The 23681-nt window shown below is 41.2% G+C and overlaps 5 protein-coding genes across 8 annotated transcripts; 4 read left to right on the forward strand and 1 right to left on the reverse strand.

Moving 5' to 3' along the window:
• Positions 1-99: 99 nt before the first annotated feature.
• LOC125761639 (beta-alanine-activating enzyme) lies at positions 100-4195 on the reverse strand. Of its 2 annotated transcripts, XM_049422965.1 has the most exons (5): positions 3100-4025; positions 2462-3034; positions 968-2399; positions 608-898; positions 100-546 (listed from the first exon to the last, which is right to left on the reverse strand). In XM_049422965.1, the coding sequence occupies exons 1-5, from the start codon at positions 3312-3314 to the stop codon at positions 142-144; spliced, it is 2916 nt and encodes a 971-aa protein (XP_049278922.1). In that variant the 5' UTR covers positions 3315-4025; the 3' UTR covers positions 100-141. The 2 variants fall into 2 exon arrangements, with proteins under 2 accessions (XP_049278922.1, XP_049278923.1); XM_049422966.1 differs by lacking the exons at positions 100-546; positions 608-898 and having other exon boundaries at positions 2260-3034; positions 3100-4195.
• A 532-nt stretch (positions 4196-4727) lies between these two features.
• LOC125761640 (uncharacterized) lies at positions 4728-20140 on the forward strand. Of its 3 annotated transcripts, none has more exons than XR_007418133.1 (14): positions 4728-4936; positions 5623-5694; positions 5870-5970; positions 6047-6445; positions 7166-7341; positions 11137-11207; positions 11432-11665; positions 11775-11871; positions 11976-12103; positions 12242-12321; positions 12412-12678; positions 12781-12966; positions 13919-14105; positions 14179-20140. XR_007418133.1 is itself a non-coding variant. In XM_049422967.1 (13 exons), exons 1-13 carry the CDS (start codon positions 4819-4821, stop codon positions 14018-14020), a joined length of 2031 nt encoding a protein of 676 aa, XP_049278924.1. In that variant the 5' UTR covers positions 4728-4818; the 3' UTR covers positions 14021-20140. The 3 variants fall into 3 exon arrangements, 1 of the variants encoding a protein (XP_049278924.1); XR_007418132.1 differs by having other exon boundaries at positions 14206-20140; XM_049422967.1 differs by having other exon boundaries at positions 13919-20140.
• Positions 14102-15013, forward strand: LOC125774922 (signal transducer and activator of transcription C-like). Its single transcript, XM_049445293.1, has 2 exons — positions 14102-14151; positions 14206-15013. The coding sequence occupies exons 1-2, from the start codon at positions 14102-14104 to the stop codon at positions 15011-15013; spliced, it is 858 nt and encodes a 285-aa protein (XP_049301250.1).
• A 774-nt stretch (positions 20141-20914) lies between the features above and the next one.
• On the forward strand, positions 20915-22344 carry LOC125761650 (mpv17-like protein). Its single transcript, XM_049422978.1, has 4 exons — positions 20915-21508; positions 21577-21710; positions 21820-21951; positions 22021-22344. Exons 1-4 carry the CDS (start codon positions 21391-21393, stop codon positions 22186-22188), a joined length of 552 nt encoding a protein of 183 aa, XP_049278935.1. The 5' UTR covers positions 20915-21390; the 3' UTR covers positions 22189-22344.
• A 210-nt stretch (positions 22345-22554) lies between these two features.
• On the forward strand, positions 22555-23677 carry LOC125761651 (60S ribosomal protein L12). The gene is made up of 4 exons (XM_049422979.1): positions 22555-22707; positions 22941-23014; positions 23089-23269; positions 23365-23677. Exons 1-4 carry the CDS (start codon positions 22671-22673, stop codon positions 23568-23570), a joined length of 498 nt encoding a protein of 165 aa, XP_049278936.1. The 5' UTR covers positions 22555-22670; the 3' UTR covers positions 23571-23677.
• Positions 23678-23681: the final 4 nt, after the last annotated feature.

A 23681-nucleotide genomic window follows, 5' to 3' on the forward strand; every position in this document is an offset into this window, starting at 1 on the left:
GAAATGTGAGAGCAAGACTTGCTGAGGTTGTAGTTCTACAAAAGAAGCAATATTCAAAGTTTCTGAAGTTTTGATATATGTACAGAGACACATTCGTCATAAAATCTTCTTCAAGTGACAATTTTATTTTCTTCTCAATTGTTATACATTCACACGTATTTTATACAAAAAGTTATCTCTACATCCTACAAACACCATCTTGCCATACACAAGAGGAGTGGCAAATAACTCACCCTTCATTTTCAGAGCTGCACTAAACTTGCACTCTGTCTTTGCATTACGGTCTTCGCTTAGATCGATTAAATTAATCCATCCCGACGTGCTGCACACTACCAGATAGTGCTCAACCAAGCACGGAGTTGCATAGATATGAGATTGAACTTCTATTTGCCATTTGGGCAGGAGAGTTTCACCGTTCAAGGGTAAATACTCAATGCAATGTACTTTGCGATCGTAACATCCAACGATGAAATCTATACGATCATGAGAATGTTTTATTATTTCGAAGGACGCAAAAACGTTTCCAAGAAATTTGTAATTTGCTGTCTGTAATGAATTAAACGATTAGTATATTTTTACGTATCATGTACAATATGCCAGCACTTACCTCGATTCCTCCTAGTGCATCGTATATTCCGAAGGTACCATCCACGGTAGAACAAGCAATCCTTTTGTACTCGTGCAAGTAAGTTGGGGTACTAAATATTGGAATATTGCGTGGCGATGTTCGTTGCCATACCAAATGTCCTGTATCTATGCTTACTGCTGCCATCGTACCATCCAAAGTGGCAGCTAAAATTAACCCTGCATCATCTTTACCACCCATAGACAATGGATGGGACAAAATTGGTTTGCTTCCTATTTGCACCTTCCATCGTAATATCGCGCTAGATTGTCCCTACAAACATAAAATTATCGTTAAATGTCTTTGTTCTTAAAATAGTGATTACATTGATTACTGGCTTACCCCTACAATACAATGTAAATTGTAATCGTTGCTGTAGCTTCCAAAAACAATTAGATTCGTTTGTGGCAAAACAAGAGGAGTACATTTGATCAGTGCTCCAGCGTCGTACTGCCATACAATGCTCCCGTCTAGTGGATTGAAGCAATACAAAAATCCGTTATAGCATCCCACAACACCACAAACGATGTTGTTCTCATTCGTAAAAAAGCTGACAGTGCATTCTATTCGATCCGGTAACAAAATACAAGATACGACTGCATCCGTGTCGATGTTAATCGTTAGTAACATTCCCGAATGACTACCTACGGTTAAAATATTTCCAAAGTTTGGGCAAAAGATTATCGACGCTCGGGAATCTATACATTTGTTTAGATTGTAATGACCAACGATCGTTAGCTGGTTCTCATTGGGAATGTTAAGCTTTTCAAGCACTTTTTTAGATGAAACATTCGTTTCCACATATTTGAAGGCCATCTCCAACGGGGTCATCGGATCTATCAGCAGAGTGATAAGTTGTGGCAATTGTGTTTGAAACTTTTCTTCCAAAGCGGTATGTAAGCGAAGGGCGGCAAAAGATGTTCCTCCGCGATCGATGAACGAAGAGTTGGGTTTAATCTTTTTATTTCTGCTACTCGTATCATACTGTTGTCCATATGGGATACCCATCGCAGTTAATTCGGCAGAAAAATAATCCACTGCTGAGATTTGATCGTCAGCATGAGTTAATTTTAAATTTTCATAAATTCGTTTTAATCCATTTGCACAAACTTTGCCGTGAGCCGAAAGAGGAATACGTTCGATCCTATGTATCTCATCTGGAAGCTTCTCAGGCCTTAGTTTCGTACGCATTTCGGTCCAGAGCATATCCTGTATTGAACGATCGTCGCTGTTCGATGTGAAGAACAACACTAATCGATTATGTTCACTAATAAAACAAGACGAGCACTGCTGTACGGCGGAATGGTTTTGTACTACAGTTTCCAGTTCTGACAAACTCACTCGGCAGCCAAATCGTTTTATCGTCCTTTTACACCGATCACGATAATAGTAATTGCCTTCGGTGGTAAGTTCCACTAAGTCTCCAGTCGGTCGATAAACGGTCCGTTCGAAGGATAATGTATCATAATTTTCATTACGCTTCTCAAGTATTGAACATATTCTAGAACAGCTTCCAATATAAAGTTGGCCTATGGTGGAACCATTTAGATTTTTTTCTGCTTGTAAATTTTCGTCATCTAAGCTCCTTAACTGTAGCATTATCGAATGATCCAAAGGTTCACCTAGCGGTACATCTGATTCATTCTCATGAGATACTTTTTGAATCATGCTCCAACATGAAACCTCTGTGATGCCGTAAATGTTGTACACAGCCACCCGACATTTTGAAGGCCTTTTCAGTATTGGAAACCGTTCTCCACCTAAAACAAGGATTCTAAAAGGAAAAGAATGTTCGATGAGCATACAACTATGGTTCTAGTTTCATCCCGCACTAACCTGAGTGTTGTTTGGGGACCAAAAATAATGTGCATCATATCAGTCGTATGCCATCGTGTAAACATGGAGGGAGTCATTTGCATTACTGTTACGCCCGGAAAGAGCAAGGGCAATAGCTGTTTTGCTGATAAACGAATTGAGTTATCAACCAGCAGAAGCGTAGCACCGGCTCGCAACCCCATAAGAATATCGACGACAAATGGATCAAAGGTTGGAGGTGAACATACAAAAATGACATCACGCTCGCACAACTGGAACCGTGTGCTAAGCGATAGTACATTTGGCATTATGCAGGCGTTTGGAACAAGAACCGTTTTGGGCCGACCAGTCGAACCGGATGTTCTTACACAAAACGCCAATTCAGGATAATTTGCAACGCGAACAGATAAATTAAGCACAAACATCAACGGCAGCGTGAGGATGCGTAATCCTAATAGTATCTTCATACCATCGCACACCCAGTTTGACATGGTATCCTCCAGGAAGTATGCAGAACATGCACCGTACTCTAGCAAAAGTTGATCAACCGTTTGTGAATCTACACAGTAGAAACTGTTCCCGGAAAGGATGATACTACAGAAAGGTTAATAAATTAACTCTCCTATTTAAACAATTGTATTAATCTAGCTCATGCTTACCCTCCTATAACGGCAATCAGTGCGGGACAGTGAAACAATTGAACACCGACAATTTTCCCTTCGATGTTCTGCTCCTTCAAAACCCTTGCGACCTTTTTCATGTCGTTCCATAGCTGGGCGTAGTTTACTTCACTGATAGTTTGACTAGAATCGTAATATCTTATGGCAATCTGTTTGCCAAACGATTCAAAAATTCTTTGATCAAGAAGTTCCATGCGTACCGGTTTTGTTTACACTTTCGCCGACTTTGGCTGAATGCTGTCATGATGTCAGTTGCAAGCTCCTTGGGTTTATGATACCACGTTAGCGGCTCAAGCCTGGTTTTAAATGTGTGTCAAGGGTTAATTGTTGAAATTTGGGACTGTTGCAAAAATTTGCGTTACGATTTTTATTTGTTGCAGCATATTTTTAAATCTATAAATTTGAACATTTTCTTTACCCCAGTGATACAGTGAAACAAAACAATACTGTAAAATGGAAGTAGATTTTACACTGATTCTGCAACGGTCTTCTTGTTACACTACCGGTTGTTTGCTCACATGGTATACCGAATTTGTGCGACGCAAACAAATCGCTCATTGTCGGTGTATTTTTATATGTTCTTCAATTTATATGTCTTCAGTTTTCATGAAAAAGGTTAATTCAAACTAGAACCGTGTTTTAGGTTCTTTGTTTATTAAAAACTACCTTCACCGATGGAGGCGCCTAGTATCTGACGCTAAAACTAACGTTCAAACTATTGTGTTTGAACCTAAACCTAAACCTAAACTAATGTTTCGACTAGCTTTCGAGGTATAATAGGCAATTGATTTTTTTTGCTTCTTAAGAACCGCCGTATCAAGTGCTATTTCTACCATGTAGCCGGTTGTTGTTGTTGTTTTTGAAATTGAATGATTGTTCCAAAAATTTTCGTTACGATTTTTATTTGTTGCTGTTCAATTGTTTGCTCACATGCTATGCCGAATTTGTGCGACGCAACCAAACCGCTCAAGTATTGTTTTTTTTTAGATAATGTTTTCATGAAAATGATAGATTCAAATAAGAACCGTGCATATTTTGCATTTCGCTGTGTTTTAGATTCTTTGTTTATCAAAAACCGCCTCCACCGATGGAGGCGCCTAGTGTCTGACGCTAAAACTAACGTTTAAACTGCTTTAATGTTTCGACTATAGGAGATATGAAAGTTAAATGCATTTTTAGTTACAATAGCCATAACAGCAAGTTAAAAGTATTCTTTAAACTGTTGTGTGAATGGTCAGCATCAATATTTATCGTCACCACCAGTTACAGATAAGAAAAAAGCTTAGGATCAGGTGGTGTGCCTGCAATTCACGAAATAAAGCCAAGGGTTAAAGAGATCTTTTTGACAATACAATATAAACATTACTAAACCTTGAACAAAAAAAAATAAAACTAAAGCATAAAGAAAGGATTTAAAGTATCCTAAATTTAAATATAACGGTTCATTCATTCCTTGGGCGAATCAATCGTCTGTGAAAGCTAAAATAAATTAATTTTTGCTACATTGCAGTAAATGCAGCAAATCTTTTAAAACTCTGTACTTTTCTAAGCTTTTTATTTTTATAAGATAACAAAATTTCTTTTAAGAAAATTGTGATCATGACATGTCAGCGGAATGACCACAACATTGGCAAAACTTCCAAATTCAGTTGATAGCTTGATGATAGCTATATTTATAAAGTAACGGTTTTGTCGCGCATGCGCGCATGCCATTTCCTCGGTAAACTCAGGTCACAAGAGACATTCCGGTGGTCGGTCGGTGGTTCGGGATTGTTAGAAAATTTCAGTCGTTTATTTTGGCCAGAAACAAAGTTATGTAAGTAATAAAAAAAAACAAGGATAAACTGTTGCTCCGCCGAAGCCAGTTACTTGACATCGGTTGTGTTTCGTTTCGGACCTGGTGTTGCGTTTCACGGGCCAAACCCAGATTGATCTGTGTTCCATCGTACGTGGTTTAGTGTCGTAAAGTTTTCTCGTCGATCTTTACTGGTTGGTTGAGATAGGGGTCTATGTGTTTTTTTCCTCTTCTCCTTCTCTATTTTCCTTCTCTTTCTCTCTCTAACTGTATGTATCCGTTTCTTTCTCTGTCTCTCTTTATAATCGCACACATTTCCGCTTCATAATTTCTTTGATAACACTTTTACCTAAAATCAAGTACATCTCTAGACATGTAAACTTCTCGCTCAACCATGTCACCAGTTGCTAGTGCTAGTGACCGTTTACCATTGCAAGTAGTTTTTATACAACGCAAAAAACAGAACCACCCTTGAAAAGTTTTGCATTGATTCCATCTGTGGCAAAAAAAAAACTTTGGACAAATGTGCCAATACCAAATGCATTGGATTGGATTGTATTGTTACAATAAGTTTTGTGTAGTGCGTAGTTTGTACAGATGTGACGATGGTCGATATGAAAATTTACAACAAATCTAGTTCATTTCGACTCAAGCAGAATATATAAAGCACGGGTAAAAAACTTAACATTTATACTCTCTTGTTATAGTGAATATCAAACTGGCTCATCAGTTTTGGTTCTCGTTTCCGCCGCCAGGGGCGTCTGGTGGGAGTTCTTCAAGTAAGTTAAGCCTACATAAGTTCCGTAAAATATTCTTACATAGACTTTATTAAATTACGTACCATTTGTGGTTCGTACTGTCGTTAGCACTGGTAGAGCTAATTAACGCCAAAACCATTGCACACTAATGGGCCTAAATTATTGCTGTACTCTTTACTTCCATTGCTGCATATAGGGCAAGCCGATGAAGAAAAGGCAAAGGAACGGCAGAAAAATGAATCCTCCGATCGGGAGCAACACCACAAGCAACAGAAGCTCGATGCCGCCAACTGCAAGGTACGTCCCAACAGGTGCTTAATATTATGCTTGAAACAGCCATTTAAAGTGCCATTTGTGTTCGTTCCGTTTATAGCGAGAGGCACGGGAAATAAGGCAGCTCGACAACGAACTGTTGAATCAGCGCAGAGCCCAAGAAAGGGAACGGCAAGCGCAGCTTGGTTCGGAACGTCAAGCAGCAGCATTGGCCGCTGCTACGACGGGTGGTTCCGCCGGTGCCACGTCACCACCACCACCAACATCAACAGGCCCATCGTCGAATAGCTCGAGTTTCCGTCAAACGGAACCGTTCTACGCGGAAAGCAGCATTACAACGACACCGGGCCGAACGCCACCGACCACTATAGCGGAGGAGAAATCACCCATTCTGGCCGGTGTCAAGACACCGCTTCTAGAAGACACACCATTCGGTGGCACGAACCTAACGCTGGCGGAAACTTTGCAAACCAGTACGGCAGCAGTAACACCGAAGGAGGTAATTTATGACGTGATGCTCATTTTTGCATATCCGGTCAGCGCTCATACAGGTGCATAAACAGACTTGACACACCTGTTGGCAATTGTGGACATCCATTTTTGGGCGCTTTGTACAGCTTTGTACGCAAACGGAAAGGAAAGTCCCAGCTCGTGGTGATGACTGTCAAATGAATATTCGCCGGTGTCGATATTTTTGCTGAAAAATTTATAAATATTTTTTCCCTTTCATGGAAATGGCAAAGATGTGAAGCAAAAATCCCGTAGACTACCCTTCAAGCGAATTTTGTGTGCCTGTCGTTATCGTTTTGCAAACTATTGGCGTTATGCCAAATCTCTCAATTATGCAAACGGCCGTTTTGCTCCGATTCGCTTTCTCTAGAGAAAGCGACGAAGTTGCTGAACGAAGGGAGCACTTTTAAAAGCGATTATACGTGTCAGCACAGAATGGCTAATCGATATTGATCTCGCCGCGTTCAAGTAAAACTGCCTTACCGATGTGGTAAAGCGAATGGTAAAAAGCAAGCAAACACAAAAAAAATCAATTATTTTCGACCCTTCAATGTTCAACGCGAGCACGAGTACGTGCGCATTCAAAACTAAAAGCGCAAAACGGTAGCAAAACGATTATTGAATGTTGCGTTATGTTGACTAAAGTTATAAACATAAATTACGAAAATGGAATGAATGATTGTATAATACGTCTGTTTCTGTATTGCAGGAAGAACAACGCAATTCGGTCCTTGCCTCCGCCACATCGCTTAAAGCAGTGCCGGAAAAAGGACTGCCCGAGACATCGCACCTGCAAGACTTTCCAAAAGGTCGCCAGGACTCAACGGAAAGCGAAATTTCGACAATATATTCTCAGTCACAATCGGATGCCTGCCATAAGATGATGTATGTTACCTTTGTACAATAGCAAATTGTTTAAATATGTCACAGCTCCTTACCCATTACTTTCCCATTTCACAAAAGCTTTATTCTAGCTGCCTTTTAGTTTTTGGAAATGCTCAAAATTTAGAGCAAGCTCTTTATTTGTGAGGAAGTTTTTGTTTTCCATCGTAGCAACTGTTTGCATTTGCAAATGGGTAACGAAAAGAATTACCTACCTACCTATTCAATTGTGTACGAAAGCATGCGGGACAATCGGCTATCCTTTGGCAGGTTTGTTTTTCCCTTAAAGCTCACACACTGTCAAGCTGCATTTCCGCCCAGAGTTTGGTGCAATGTTCATCCAAGTGTGCGTGCCTGTGTATATATTTAAAAATATTTGTGTGTATGTGTAAAGGAACTTACTCTCCGACATTTTCCCGGAGAGCGAAACATCGAAAAGGACAGCGATAATGTTGAAAATGAAATGGAGGAAAGAAAAACTCTCTCCGTCGGAACGGTGTGTTCCAGCTCGATGCAGAGATTATAGCAGCGAGACACTACACTGTGTCAGTGGAGAACGCAATGAAATAAACATTATGGGATAGAAAATTCAATGCGTTCGCAACCGTTCGTATTGCCGCAACGTCGTGTTTAGCTTCCGTCTACTTATGGAGTGTTATGTAAAAGTGTAAATTATTATTTATTCCGTTCCGGTTTGGTGTCTAGTGGTCAATTATTCGAACGTGCTCATGTACAAGTCTGTGTGTGTGTGCGCGTGTGCGTGTGTGTAATATATGTTCAATTATTTAATTGATACCGATCCGTCGTTAACATAACGTGAGGATAAAACATCCAGGCAGGGCTAAGTGCAAACGTTAATAGAAATATGAAAGCCCGTGCGGCTTAATAGAAAAGAATGATGTGGTGTGGTCGAACAACGATGACAACGGCAACGACGACGTGCGTAGCTGATGTGTGTCTGATGAGGGGGAGTAAATGATTTTGTTTGCTCGATCCATTTCAAATTCGTACGCCGTTAAGGCATCGAAGCACGCGGAGCAGGATATCCTTTGTTGTTACATAAGCATAATTATCCTTAAGTTATTCATAGCCGTCCGTGGAACCTGCAACGGAAATCGATGCTGGTGTGTAATACGGCATGCGTTTCGGCCTCCATTCTGTACGCCATGGGCGCCATGAAATAACAGTTTCCGGTGGACAACAGTGACGTGGTTGTGAAAAATCAATTTCAAATTCACAATGTCCTTCAAAAACGGATGGTGATTGTGCGGTTTTCCAAATGTTTGGAGACAGCAAGAAAAAAGGGCAAAATAATAATAACTGTATGTACGTGTGTGGAAAAGTGAGATGGAAGTGAGAAAAATATCGTGCACACATAGTGGAAACATAGTAACCACGAGCGCATTTGCTGAGGACAAGGATAAAAGCCTAGTGATTTTAGTGTGCAGATGCTAACTACACAACAAAAAGCGGCTCGTTCGTACAATAAACGTAGTCGAAGAGGGTAGTGGAGTGGTGGCCATACGAACAAAAAACCACATCTCAAAAAGAACCGCAAGATAAAAATCACAAAGCGCAGAGTTTACACGTTATAGCTATCTCTCGTTTTCGTAGATTTTCCCATTTTATCCTTTTTATTTCTGCATTTCCACTCTTCCAATCTCACTCTCTTTCGTTCTCTCTCTCTCTCTCTCACTCACACACACACACACACACACACCCACACTTTCTCACACTCTCATTCTATCCTGCCTATTCGCTTCAGTTTCATCATCATTTCATTTCTACATCACAAAGTTGCCGTAGTGTTAGCAATCGTTCCATCTCGCTCTCGTTACTATGGTGCTACGCGTTTTCATCGGTTTACCATCCCGTTCCTAATCATCTTTCGATACATTCTCTCCCTTTCTGCATTGTCCTATATTACGGCGGGCCCGTTCTGTTTCACATTGTACACGCATCCATTCATAATCTCTCGGTCGGTTTTTGCTGGTTGCGATCTCTTTTATCTCTCTTGCCCTTGTCGCCTTGTTGCGCGATGCTTTAGTACACGCAGAGCATACTAAGTTTGTCACTCTTGCCCTAAGGCCGCCAGTCGGCAAGCATGCGATCTGGGACTTTACTCGTACGAAAAGGTTCTTCCGTCGCGCTTCCGAAAAGTAGTGCAGTTTTACTCGTATGCGACACTTTCTGACTCCTTGATTCCCTGCAGTGGTGTGCTTTTTGCAGCGGATCTCCAGCTCGCAGACGAGACAGAATCTGCTAGTTGAGTGTGCCCGGTTCGCGTTCCCACACGTCCACCATCACCTTCCCTTGCTTTCACCTGCATAAACCTCACGGAACTTGAAAGCAGGTGCCTGTGCGTGCGTTTGTGAATGTTTGTGTTAATTTGGTGAGTTTAGTCAGACGTGTGCGATGCGGACACGGTACGGTTCAAAATTGTCGTCACTGCCGCTGCTGCAAGCACAGTAAATCATCTTCCCCGTTGGCTGCCTACCCACCCAACATCGTCGTCGTCGTTTGCCGTTGTCGTCGTCAACACCAAGCTCGAGCCACCACCATCGTCGACCATCAGTGTCTCAGTTCCAATCACTTATGTACCTTTGATCGCCTAGCCTCGACGATAAGTGAAGTTTGGTGGAAAAAGGAATTTTGTAGGAAAAAAGGACATTTCCGGTATGTCGATCGTGTTATGTAATGTTGCTTCAAAAACTAATAACGACAATAACGTTAACAATGACAATATTAGTGAGGATTCAAATCCGGTCACAATCTACAGGTACAACTTCCAACAAACCAAGGGTTTACCGAAGGCAGTGTGATTATAGCTTGGCATGGGATTAGGGGGGTTGGAGAGAGAACGGGTTTGGGGTGGGAGTGTTTGTGGACAGTGTGTGCAGTTTTGCCTATGTGTGCGTGTTAGAGGGGAAAACAGAATAATGAAAAAAGGACATATTTTCCACTAATTCATACACGGCCCCCAAAAAAAACCCATATCACTGAGAGGATCGACCTTATTTTCATTTGCTGCTGCCAAGCATACGGTTACGGTGGAACCGTAAAGGAAAAAAATGGGTGATATTCGTACTCAACAGAAATCAAAGTTGACAAAAATGTTGGGTCATGGGAGGGAATTCTCATCATTTTCGTTACCTTCCGTTTATAATTAGATATGCTAAGTCGTGGCCGTACTGTACGGTAGCATCGGTATGGTTAATATTAGCTGCCGCTAGCGGCTGACTTTGGTTTTGGGTGAACCGAATGGTGCTCTCCGAAGCACGGGCGTTTTACTATCTGCCGGATCGAAATTGTACAATTTTGGCTATGTTATTGGTTGACCGCGTTGGGGATAGATCCAAGACATCGTCTGGTTTCCCAATGCCTAAAGCAATGTTCACAAGTTAAAACGGATCGTTCAGAATGTGGAATGCTTATTTCAGCTGCAATAGCCCGAAAGTAGCGAAAACTAGCCGGCACGTTCACACTTTTAATTGCAATACGCGAAACCAATTTCGTCCTTTTATGTTTTTTCTTCTCTTCTTCTCGTTGGGCGGAACAACTGTCGAGAAACGAAAACAAAAATCGAAAGTAATTAAACTGCCCTCTGGTCTATATCCATCCATTCACGCTCTTAATAAGATCTTAGCCGGTTACGTACCGCACTTAATTATTAGAGCAACAGTAATTAATTAACTTCTTTTCCGTGTCCCGAACCTCTCCCTCGACCCCCACCCTGTACCATTATTCCTGTGGCCCCGTCGGTACGTAACACTGGCTCATTGATCACCTTCATTACAGGTGCCGTGCTCCCATAGCTTCACTCGATTGCATGGAGGAATTTAGTGGCACGACTGCTCAGCTTGATTTCGGTAAGTTCTAGCAAATTGCATAAAATAACTGGCAAGTGCCAATAATCATGCAATGGTCTGCAATTCGATTAGCTATCACGTGCTATGTATAAAGCAATGATTTAATAACAATTTTGGCAGTCTATCTGACAAATAATACATTACATAAAAACAAGTTTGATTGATAAAACCAAAACTATTGACGCACATTTCGTCCTCTGCCAATCACCTACCATCATCCTCAGGTCGTTCCACCAGTTTGGGGTCCAATCCGGCCATACAGATACGCAGCAATGCAACTACTACGCCGGGTTTGCGGTACAAAAATCTGGGCAAAAGTGGCCTGCGCGTCTCAAATGTTGGTCTCGGCACATGGCCCATTTTCTCGCCGGGCGTATCCGAGGAACAGGCGGAAGCGATCCTTCGCCTCGCCGTTGATAGCGGAATCAATTTGTTCGACCTTTCCGAAGCGCATTCAGGTAGGTGTGTGCGTCTGTTTGTGTGTGTGTTTGGATAAATATCCCGTGCCGGAAGCATCGCTCTAAACCATATGCCATGTCGTGTTTTGTAACCTTCGCCATAACACAGGTACACGTGCGGAAATAGAGCTGGGCAAGATTATTCAAAAGGCAGGATGGAAACGGACTAGCTTCGTCATAACAACAAAAATTTATTGGAGCACAAAGTAAGAGCCGCAGAAGCCGGGCGTGTGGTGCACCATTTCGCAGATGAGTGCGTGCATGGAGATCTATTTTTAATATTTTTACCACGGTTTTAATCTTTGCCCAGATCCGAAGAGCGAGGATTATCGAGAAAACACATCATCGAAAGTGTCCAAGCGAGCCTGCAAAGGTTGCAGCTGCCATACATCGACGTCATACTGGTGCACAAGGCGGACTCAATGTGTCCGATGGAAGGTTAGTATTAAGTGTACGCTAATCGCGCACTGTACATAGCATCAAACAAATAAGGTGGAAACGTATCCACATCTAACTGCCCTAATGCTCCAAACCTTATTATGATTTTTCACCCCTCAAACACACACACACATGCAGAGATTGTGCGAGCAATGAATTACGTCATATCGCAAGGATGGTCGATGTACTGGGGAACAGCGCGCTGGTCGCCCGTTGAGGTAATGTGTGTTTGTCGATTGCCCTGCTTTTCGGGAGCAAACGTAACGATCTTAATTCAATAACACACCACCTGTATTTCGTGTGCGCAGATCATGGAAGCCTACACCAACTGTCGCCAGTTCAACTGTGTGACACCGATCGTGGAACAGTCGGAATACCACATGTTCTGTCGGGAGAAGGCGGAACTTTACCTGCCTGAGATGTACAACAAAATTGGTGTCGGATTCATGGCCTGGGGCCCACTGTCCATGTGCTTGGGTGATGCGCAGAATGGCGAGAAGCTCTGGATACCGAAGGGATCGCTGAAAAGCAAAAGCCAAAGCTACTCCTGGATCGAGGATGAAGTAAACAAAGAAGTAAGTGAACGATCCTCGACCAGACCGCACTGTAGCGTACATATCTGTGTTCTTTTCTTTCTACTTTCCGTCCATCTGGCGGTTATGTTGCATTTGCGTAAGGATCCGCAGGACGAAGCGCGCCGGCTGTACGACAAAGCGCGTGACATTAGCAATCTTGCGGAGAAGCTGGGCTGCAATGCGGTACAACTGTCCATTGCGTGGTCGCTCAAACACGAACCGGTCCAATGTTTGCTGCTCGGTGCTACCTCTCCGGAACAGCTCCATCAGAGTCTGCAAGCGCTACAGGTAAGCTGCCGTAGAGATTCATTTGAGTTCCATATACAATATGAGATATGAGTAATAATAGTAAGGTTGTCAGTAGATAAATATGTTGATTTGTAATTGAACTATTCACGTGCTGTGGGGTTGTTGTGTCGTGAGAGTACTCTTCTGCAGTGTTTTAACGTATGGATTAAAAAAAATAGACCAATGGCGATTAAAAAAAAGTTTTCCTGGGAACCTTGATTTATTGAACATTCTTCAAAAAAAGCATCGACCTCTCGCGCGTAGTCTTATCCTAAACCTAAGCAAAAGGCTTGGGCGGTCGAGCTCGTCGAGCGTTTAGTTAGGTTAGGTTAGGTTAGCTTTATGTTGGTTTTTGGCGATCGGGAACGATTTGCGTTTTCGTCTCAAATTTATGAAATTTATCTTAATATTATTATGTACTCCAGAGGTTCTATAGTAAAAGGAAGCAAAAAAATAATTCAGGTGCATCGGAAATAGGGAGAGATAACAGTTATTGATAAATTTTTCAGTAAGATCTTCTTGATTGAGCTGCATCCGAGATACAATGTTGTGTACTTAGTTAGACCTCAAGTAAAGCCCTTCCATAACAATGCCACTCCCGTCCATAATCTTCTTAACCGTTTAATTAGTTGCTCCGACAGAACTATGAAGTAAATTTATTCTCGATCATCGTATGCTGTACTTAACAGAATAGCTAGATTAATAATACTTTGACTTATTTGATAATGTTTTTTTGAGGATTCACGTTTTTCTACAGCAGCAGGAGACCCCACTAAAAATAGCTAAATTATGTACATTTGTTTAATGCATATGTTATGTAAAGACAAGTAAAAATCAGCGAATCGATTGTTATACTACAACTATACAATAATTAATCTCTATCTAACATTAAATGGAACTAGGTACGTTGGTTTTCCCTGTTAACTAATTCGATTGTGATCATCATTTACAGTTACTGCCACGGCTATCGACCGGAGTAATGATGGAAATAGAACGCATCCTTGAAAACAAACCAGTGCGTCCTCCGCCAATATCTACGCTTGCCCTTCGGTGACAATCAGCCTGCCCCCCGGGGCCTCCTAGCGAAAGCGGAGTTCCGTGTGGGGCAGAATCGCCTAAAGAGGAAGACATCAGCATGGGTGAGGAGCAGAAAGAATCGCAAAAGATTAGCTTCTGCGAAATTCAGTGACAAAACGAGAATTTAGTAACCAGTAACCAATTTGTAAACGTCGTCACTAGTGTTACGGAACGTAGCTCAGCACTAACGCTTCAAGACTGCTGCCATACGCCATCAACAAAGCAGCAGCAGCAGCAGCAGCAACAGCACCAACAGAACATGCCAACATGGCAGCAGCAAACGCGTCACCAGCACCAACTGCACAATCCTGCACTGCAGTCGCAGCAGTCACAGCATCAGCAGCATCCACAGTATCAGCAGCGTCAGCAGCGTAATCATCAACAGCAGCGAGTGCAAAAGCAGCTTGTAAGGCATCCTAAACTTTGGAAGCAGCGGTATGACCGAAATGTTTTGAAACCCAGTCTTCTAAGCTTGGAGTCGCTGAGTGTCAGTTTGGAGAGTCTGTTTTATGAACAGACGGGAGTAGATAGCAAATTTAACAATTCCTCCACTGCTACTGGTACGATGCAGTCGACAAGCAGTACCATTAGCACCAGCACCAGCGGTGCTACCGGGTTCGGGGAGGAAAAGCAGCAGGTAAATTGCTTACAGTCAATTGACAACACGTTAATAGGTGAGAAAAAAGTTAGGTATAAGATTTCGTGCAGCTTCAAATCTCTGGACAACAACTGCAAATCGCTGTTTAACTTTCTGCGCGGCAAGGGCACCACAAATGGCATTGCGCCAGCTAAATCGATACCGACATCGGAAGATTGTAAAGAAGATACCCCATCGCGCTCTGTCAATACCGTGGTTGCGCATCACCAGCCACAGCATCACGGGTTTCGCATGCTGTTGAATCGCAAGCTGTTCAATGACCGAAGAGACAGTGTGCTCCTCGCGCCAAATGTTAATGTCGCTGAGAGTTAATTGGACGCTTGAAAATTGCGTACCTTGTCATGGGAACCTCCTTCTATAAAGGATATTGTATGACGACTAGCTCAATCCTCAAAGCAATCGAAGGCAAGACGCTATAATGGAGCAGAAGCGGTGCAGAAACATTGTGTAAAGTCAAGTGTTTATGGGGCGCTTCGTTTATTGCTAAGGTAAAAACATAGTCCGAGTTATGGGAACAAGGCGAAATATGCAATTGAAACAAACACACAGTTGTTAACGTCTATACTTATGATGTTAAATTTCTTATAATGAAATTATCACACAAACATACACACACACAGACAAAAGGACACGCTATCGTCAGGATGAAAGCTGTTCGTTACGAAGCTTACAATGACATGGCGTGTAAGACAGACGGGGCAGTACACCAGTTTTAAGAAAATATTTCAATCGTATAATAAGCTTGCTGTGCGGGCACAGAAAAACACGCCGAAAACACACATACACACACGTGTCGAAGCAAATGACTGGAGAAGGCAGCAGTTAAATATAGCTAGTAGCAGCGGAAATGAAACGCGATTATTTAATTCAAAGTATGAGCGAAAGCATAGCATATAAATCGATTCTATTTCTAAGAAAGTCTATACCGTTAGAAGGAAAAACAACAATGTTTCAAAAACTCATTCACTATCTATATACTTATACTCGTATCGTTATAATAAGTTGCTTCCGAATCTGCTACGAAAGGCTCGTGATTGATAAAAAAAACAACAACAGCAAAACATATAAGCGGACAACAACCAAACAAAGGAAACAAGATGGTAATGCCCAAAAGTACTTCATTATTGCAAGCATATTACCAACATGCAAACAACAACTCTCGTAACAGCCTTTATTACACAGTCAAAAAAACCATACTGGAGAAACAGACAAAACGAGTAAAAGTTAAAGCTTAAGCAACTATATAGTTACAAAATAACAATCACACTGTGACCACAAAACAGCACAGAACGTTAACATAAACAGACAACTCACCTGTACATCACCCCGGGTCGCCTCTACTGTTCTGTCCCCTGTTTGCCACTAACGTACTATTGAAAGCAATTTAAAGGTGCAGCATATCATCATTAGTTAGGTTTAAAGCAAATATTAAAGTACATAAAAGGGAGCTTAATAGTTTGAATTTTACGCATCCTTTCTGTTTCTGTTCATGTTTGCGCGATCCGAATAGGATTTTTTACTCGTTGTATCTAACAGTAATAATTGTTGCAAACTCTCGTATCAATAAGTTTCTAGACACTATTTTACCGCAATCAGCATCTTCACATTGAACATAGGGCTATCGCGAAAATAGCGATCGGGAAAACATACACAGAAATACTATTAAAACATTGCTCACAGGGTGTGCGAGCGTGCATTGGTAGATAAATCGTGCTCATATAAAAATTAAAATTTATATTTCTATCCGACCGATACCTACAGAAACCGAATTCAAGGGAAACCCAAAGAAACGTTAAATAAGCTGTTAGCGAATAAGCAAGCATACCTATCCGATTAAGTGGTGGTGGTGATACAAGCTGATAGAAACGCAAAATCAAACGTAGAGGAAATCGAACGAAACCGTTTTTGCCAATCTCAGAATAGCCGAGCAGCAGCCTAAAGTGATTTTTACAAGCATCAAGCTAATGGGGCGTAATATCGATTAGTTAGATAGATACAAAGTAGATTAAGCGGTTACGATCGGCGAAAGGCCATTGGGTTATTGAGCGGCGGCCTAGAGCGAATATGCGACGAGTTAGAGTTACTTATTTTTTCCTTTTCTTGGGGCAACGCAAACGGCTGCAGCGAGTCATCGTTCTGACCCAGTCAAGAATACATGAAAGTACGACGGGATTGTAATGCGACATGTGTAAGGAAACAAGAGGGATTGTATTAGTTGATTCGAATATAAGAAACAATCCTATACGGATTGTTCTACGGCATGCTAAATGTAGCCCAAAAAAAGTTGCTTTATTGCTTCTAAAAGGCATACGAATACGAAGCTTCGGACAGGCAGCAAAAAGTGCGATCAATGACGGCAACAATATGGGCGTGACAAGAAGCACGATTTTTGTAAACGAGCCGTAGCAATAAGAAAAACGATCGGCGATCGAAAGAACAGTAGCATACAGCATTGCAATTTACGCACTATAGCGGGTCTACAAAGGCCAGTTATTGCGCAAGGGAAATCAAAACAGTGGAAAAGCATCCGTCGTCAACATTGCAACTGAAGAGAGTTGAACGAATATTCCATCCTGATCAAGCTCTAGCTCTAATGCTCGATAACATTGTACTAGAGTTGGGCACATTTTTTCCTCATTGTTTATAGCGTGTGCCCCACAACAGTTTACTTATTAAAAATTCAGTAGTGGGAAAGGAAGGAAAGGAAAAGTATTTCAGTACAATATGAATAAACGAAGCGAAACAAAAAGTAACATAGAAATAAGCAAGCACCCACTACTAAATCGATTAGGTAGAAGAAGTTGCGCATAAACATGAAGCTGGCATTCTCGTAACCGATGGACGCAGCAATAATGCACCGTATAAACTATATAAAAAACAGCAAAGTACTATCCCATACGCTGGGAACTGCGCTATAGGGATTGAAGAAAACCAGGGCGGGTAACCGGAGTGGATAACATTTTTTGCAATATCATTCTAATAGCAATGTAGTTTAACTAAGTTTAAATAAATACTCTTACCATCCTTACACCCCCCCCCCCCCCCTCCGCTCACCTTTCCCATCCTTCCCAAATTACCACACTTCCTTGACATCTGGATGGGAGTAGCAAAGCCGTTGTAAAACGAATTCTGCAACTAGAACAAAGCTCGAGAATAATATATTTAATGAGTAGTGTATACATCTTATAACAAAAGAAAGAGGAAGTAAAAATTAAAGCAAACAAACAATAATTTTACTATCTTCAGCTCTGCCAAAAGTGCATCTTTTAGAATAATTATAAATCAAAACAACAAACCAAAGGAACATGATGAATTCTATGGATGTGAACGGAACAGGAGCCTCCCCTGTGGAGTCTCACTCAAGTTCTACCAAACCGTCGATAACGTGTGGATGCAATACAGTACACAAACACAGAAACACATAGCCATACACAACCGGCAATCTACCCATTTGGCACTTACAACTTAGCGACATGAGCCACGAAATGAAAGACAAACAATAAAAAAAGGAAGAAAGTGGCCATGTCTCTATCTTGCTCTCTTATGAAATGATTATACTACTTTTGGTAAATTCATTTGTAAAATGAAGCAAACACAAGTTTAAAAAAAAGCCCTAAATTCAAAACAGAACATTTACTCACAAATAAAGTAGGAAACCATCGATAAGCAAACGCAACGCATACGTAGATAACGCAACCGATTTAATAAACGCTAATTAAGTACACAAGCACCTGCAAGCAAATGGCGATACGCGGCGTTCGTAGCGTATGCGTAGCATCAGCGATACGGGCTGGCGATAATGTAGTAGCTAGTGTGGCAGGTAAACACCTCTCAGTAGACGGTGTAATGGCACGTGATCATGAAAAAGCAACGCAAAAGCAAAACCAACAAATACATTAGCGATAGTAGCAAAACTAAGTAAAAGCAACAAAAAAAAACAACTAACGACACCAATCGTAGTAATTCGAAGTGTTCGAACACGGTTAAGATGAAACTCGGCGTAGAATGCAGACGAAACGTGTAGCAAGAGAGTTACAACAACCACAGACAAAAATTGCACACAAAGACACATCCACAGCATTACTGCTAGGACACAAGGCTAACACAAGGCTAACAATTGTTTACTATTTTGCAAGCCTTCCTATATGTAAAGTGACGGGTTCATGGCAGGGGCCTGTTTGACAAGAAACATCTATATGCTAACTACTAATGTTCTGTTAAACAAGACAACAACAACAACATAAACAACATTGTTACGACGAAGTCGCTAAATAGCTAGCTTTCTTTAGATAGCATATTTTATCATTTTGCTTTGAGCACTTCTACTACAAGCCTGTCGATATTAGTGATTTTTCAAAACACGTTATATCTATAAATTTAAATAAAATGATTCAATATTTTCTCTCAGCCAACCGGGCTGTAAGCATAGATGGTAGCGAGATTATCTATACAAATAATGTGCAAAACAAAAATTTAAAAAACAAAAAACACACACACGCGAGAAAGAACGTATAACAAAGCAAAAAAAAAACGGTGGGGCTTACCGTTTTATACCGTGCTGCTCATGGATACTAGATGGCCAAGCTGCATCCACACGATCCTGCAGCCAGCAGGTGGATGAACGAATAACGGTTGACTAGCTAACGCCAATGCAAATTTCAACATCTATACTACTACACAAAATTGGTGGATGAAAAAAACCCACACCACATACACACACACTTAGCTAACACTAAAAGAACAGCTAGTTACATACCATTTCAAATTTTTCTTCTCATGTAAGAGGGTTTAAATCTTCGCAAATGCGTACTAATAAACAACACTTAACAATTGTGATAAAGAAACAAAAAGAACACTACAAAACTTGCTTGTACATCGTAATATAACGTTTACTAATTATTGCACACCAAGAAAAACAAACACAACCAAAATGAGGGAGAAGCAAAACAAACCAAAACACCTAACTCGTTATAGTAGATTTCTAACAAAACAAAAACTTCAACGAATTAAAGCAGATTATTGGTAAAACCTTTTCGGGGTTTCATCTATCTTCACACTAATTACACTAATAATTTGATAGGTTTCTTTTACGTATCCGTTTTACCATGCATGTATGCGGTTTCGCACCACGAACAAGTACGTGTGCGTGTACAAAAGAAAAACAAAAAAAAAGGCTGTTGGAAGAAAGAACGCCAGTTTAAAAAAAAATTTGGAATGTACCTACAAATTGCATTTCCATCTGACCAACGGTAAAAGTTTGAACAATGACAGCCAGCCACGTGCAATTGACGTTACGGAGCGTTACGAAATCCTTCCCTGGTACGTCGTGTACCCATTACCCAACACGTTTGATTCGTTCATACATCTTTCACACAAAGATACGCTATATGCACAGTATAGCCTTTTCTTAGCCATTCTTTTTTAACACAGAATTTTTTTATGAATGACTCCGGTTAAGTAAAACACAACAACAAACAAAAAATGAAACGAAAACACAGCCATTAAATTATTGTAGTGTGAACTGTCCAGCATGTAGCTCGGATCGGTGAGGGAAATGGTCCCTAGATTGTAAACCAGAGTCAAGCTAGCGTATTTATCAAAAGAAAAAAAAATCAACAAAAAAAACAAAAGTGTATATGTATACAATCGCATATATACCTATGCATATATAAATTCCAGATATAGGAATTTTCTTCTTGAATCCGAGTTTTCTAAGTTGAACGAAAAGTTTTAGAATACCAATTATGACATCCTATTACTGCTTTAAACTTGTTGAAAATAATAAAAACCCACTTAAAAGATAAAACTGCTTACAACTGCGTGCTTGTAAATGAGTGTGTGTGTGTTGATATGATGTATGCATTGTCGGTTATTTTTTCAAGTTTAGCAACAGGTAGGATTGTTTTCGATCATAATGCACGTGTTCTACATTATGAAAACATGAGTGATCGTCAACCATCGGCATAGCTTAAGTGAGCCGTAATATCTCGGGTAAATTCGCTACTTGAATGACATCATCTCACACGTGACGTACCCAGCTACTAAATTTGTTCGCCTTTTTGCAACAGTTTCACTACAAAATATAAGACAGCTGAGACGAAAGACAGTGAATGGTGGCGTGGGATCAATGCAAAACAAAAAAGAACTTTACGCGTTCGTTCACACGAGTTCGTCTCTGGTATCACGTTTATTTTTATCTTACGGGACATTCGTCTACGTCATTAAAATCATTCAAAACAAATCACAACTACATGTGCCGCTGCTGGCGATCGTAGCAACCATACTTCGAATACTATATCCTTCAAATTTGCACAGCGTTGGCATTGAAACGAGTGAGTTTTTCCGGTTAGGTAGTAGTTGGATGTTGTCGTATACACGGCTTCACCATTAAGATGGTAGTATCTCGCATGATCGTTTCATTGCCAAAAAGATAATTTTCAATGTTTAAGTTCATGGGGGACGGTTTGGACAGTCGTCGTGGTGCTGATGATCCTCACAACGATCGTGTCACTTTGTGGTGCGCGAACGAGCAAAAGCGAAGAACTGTGTGTGCTTCTTAGTGAAATCATAATCGTTACTAAATCTCTACGTTTAATATAGTGAATTCGGTGTCTTATGCTTTAGGCATAATCGCGAGCCAATATTTTCCTCCCTTTCGCGCGTATTTCCTCAACAAGCAAACAGAACCGATGTCAGCATTTGCGCAATGGATCAAACGTTATCCTGTCGCTCGAGGCATGATCACGTACAGTTTACTATGGCCAACGGGATGTTTTATTCAGCAAAAGTTGTCTGGTAAAAAGTTAAGTAAGTGACAAATATGACCAGTTCCACGAAAGATCCTCAATATAGAATTTACACGTCATATGCTACAGATGAAATCGATTGGAAAAAGTGTTGGCGATTTTTCTTTTACGGTGGATTCATTGTTGCACCATCGCTGTACTGTTGGATACGGGTGGCTTCCATCATGTGGCCAAGACAGAATCTAAAATCGGCCATTGCCAAGGTCAGTAGTATTCCGTGGTGGTGCTCGCGTACGCCGACCTTGATCAAGCGATCTTGGATGCGTGATTTATGTTCCGTTTCTATTTTCTAACCATCCGCTCAACTGATAGGCTTTGACGGAGCAAATTAGCTACACACCAATGGCAATGACGGCGTTCTACTTCAGCATGAGCCTTTTGGAGGCAAAATCGGTCGAAGAATCACTGAACGAAGTACGTGTAAAGCTATTTCCAACATACAAGGTGAGTTACACGCTGCATTAGGCGAGGATGTGAACGATTTAAAATGACCTATCTTCCCCTGTCTCGTAGGTTGCTCTATGTATCTGGCCTTTCGTACAAACATTCAACTTTTCCGTAGTTCCTGAAAAAAATCGCGTGCCGTTTGTCAGTATGTGCAGTCTACTGTGGACCATATTTTTAGCTTACATGAAACAAAAAGAACAAAAAGAGCTCGAGAATGGAATATTTGTAAAATAGATTTTAAGTACTCACAGCGAGTAGAAATTTTTCCATTGCAGCGATCGTAACAATAGTCTGTGGAAGATGTAATTTATTAGGGTTTTTTTAGCAGTAGTTTAACACTATGTTCTTGCATATTATAGTGCAATAAAACCAAAATCGAATGATATGAAATACATATGTACGTCATTAATTTGTCTTTACTTAATTCAACCACTAGAAACCATTCGTAGAAAATATCCGAATCGTTGCGTTTATTTACTGCCATCTATGTGTGACATTGACGCACTACAACAATCCCTGAGCTATAAAGGGTTAATGTGACGTGACTGTACCGGAAGTATAGGTGTAGCTGTCATCGCTCGTTTTGACAGTGCGTTAGCTGTCAGTGTTTCTGTTCTCTACACTCTCTCTTTCCGGCATCTTTACGATCCGTGCGTGAACACACTTTTTGGAGTGTTCAATAATTTTGATTTCGTCGCGTTTCTGAACCTTCCAAAATGCCGCCGAAGTTTGATCCGAACGAGATTAAGCACGGTACGTGTTGTGAAAAGTTATTCAATGGCAAACATAGCGTGTAGGGTAGGGTTTAAAGAAGTTTTCTGGAGCCCGTGTGTGCCAGTGTACTCAGTACGGAATACCACGTATCAACAGCTTCTCTTTGTGAAATGTATTGCACATTCCTGTCTGTGAGCTGTAGTGAGGCAATCTGCAATCGCAAACACACTATTAACCGTGGTGTTTTTATTTATATTTGCATCTGTTTACAGTCTACCTCCGATGCGTTGGTGGAGAAGTAGGTGCTACTTCGTCCCTCGCCCCCAAGATTGGTCCACTGGGTCTGGTAAGTGGTCTTACTTGACTACAAATAATTAGCATGTTCCATCCTTAACGTTCTCTACGTTTCAACTCTTGCAGTCTCCGAAAAAGATTGGTGATGATATTGCCAAGGCAACCGGCGACTGGAAAGGCTTAAAGATCACCGTTTGCTTGACGATTCAGAATCGACAGGCTGCGATTTCGGTTGTACCCTCGGCTGCTTCCCTGATTGTGAAAGCCCTGAAGGAACCGCCACGAGACCGCAAGAAGGTGAAGAACAGTAAGTATCGGTAAAAAGTGCACGAACGCGGACAGACCGAAGGATTGGTTCTAATGCGGACGGGTGTTTTTGTTTGTTTATACTTTGTGCCACAGTTAAACACAATGGTAACATCACCTTCGACGAAGTGATCAATATCGCTCGTGTCATGCGACCCCGATCGATGGCCCGGGAGCTGTCTGGAACGTGCAAGGAAGTGCTAGGAACGGCACAGAGCGTTGGTTGCACCATTGACGGACGTTCTCCGCATGAGGTGATCGACGACATCTCGAGCGGTGCTATCGAGGTACCTTCGGAGTAAACCTGCCCTGTCCGTTGTTGTTAGATATATGCATTGTGCTTACGATGTGTCATCTATCGACGTACGTGTTAAATAAAACATTAATATGTAACAACAAACAAACAAAATGTG

The sequence above is a fragment of the Anopheles funestus genome, chromosome 2RL (assembly GCF_943734845.2).
Source record: "Anopheles funestus chromosome 2RL, idAnoFuneDA-416_04, whole genome shotgun sequence".
NCBI classification, from domain to species: Eukaryota; Metazoa; Arthropoda; class Insecta; order Diptera; family Culicidae; genus Anopheles; species Anopheles funestus.

What these genes read in the sequence shown, in the direction of transcription:
- LOC125761639 (XM_049422965.1), bottom strand. Translation starts at nt 3,314, where the DNA reads ATGGAACTTCTTGATCAAAGAATTTTTGAATCGTTTGGCAAACAGATT. An exon ending in CTGATTGCCGTTATAGGAGG is followed by an intron (nt 3,035 to 3,099) that starts GTAAGCATGAGC and finishes ACCTTTCTGTAG; the next exon opens with TATCATCCTTTCCGGGAACA. An exon ending in ATTTACATTGTATTGTAGGG is followed by an intron (nt 899 to 967) that starts GTAAGCCAGTAA and finishes TTATGTTTGTAG; the next exon opens with GGACAATCTAGCGCGATATT.
- LOC125761640 (XM_049422967.1), top strand. Translation starts at nt 4,819, where the DNA reads ATGCGCGCATGCCATTTCCTCGGTAAACTCAGGTCACAAGAGACATTC. An exon ending in CGCGCTGGTCGCCCGTTGAG is followed by an intron (nt 12,322 to 12,411) that starts GTAATGTGTGTT and finishes TCGTGTGCGCAG; the next exon opens with ATCATGGAAGCCTACACCAA. An exon ending in AGGATGAAGTAAACAAAGAA is followed by an intron (nt 12,679 to 12,780) that starts GTAAGTGAACGA and finishes CATTTGCGTAAG; the next exon opens with GATCCGCAGGACGAAGCGCG.
- LOC125774922 (XM_049445293.1), top strand. Translation starts at nt 14,102, where the DNA reads ATGGGTGAGGAGCAGAAAGAATCGCAAAAGATTAGCTTCTGCGAAATT. An exon ending in ATTAGCTTCTGCGAAATTCA is followed by an intron (nt 14,152 to 14,205) that starts GTGACAAAACGA and finishes CGTCGTCACTAG; the next exon opens with TGTTACGGAACGTAGCTCAG.
- LOC125761650 (XM_049422978.1), top strand. Translation starts at nt 21,391, where the DNA reads ATGTCAGCATTTGCGCAATGGATCAAACGTTATCCTGTCGCTCGAGGC. An exon ending in TAAAATCGGCCATTGCCAAG is followed by an intron (nt 21,711 to 21,819) that starts GTCAGTAGTATT and finishes CTCAACTGATAG; the next exon opens with GCTTTGACGGAGCAAATTAG. An exon ending in AGCTATTTCCAACATACAAG is followed by an intron (nt 21,952 to 22,020) that starts GTGAGTTACACG and finishes CCTGTCTCGTAG; the next exon opens with GTTGCTCTATGTATCTGGCC.
- LOC125761651 (XM_049422979.1), top strand. Translation starts at nt 22,671, where the DNA reads ATGCCGCCGAAGTTTGATCCGAACGAGATTAAGCACG. An exon ending in AGATTGGTCCACTGGGTCTG is followed by an intron (nt 23,015 to 23,088) that starts GTAAGTGGTCTT and finishes CAACTCTTGCAG; the next exon opens with TCTCCGAAAAAGATTGGTGA. An exon ending in CCGCAAGAAGGTGAAGAACA is followed by an intron (nt 23,270 to 23,364) that starts GTAAGTATCGGT and finishes TTTGTGCCACAG; the next exon opens with TTAAACACAATGGTAACATC.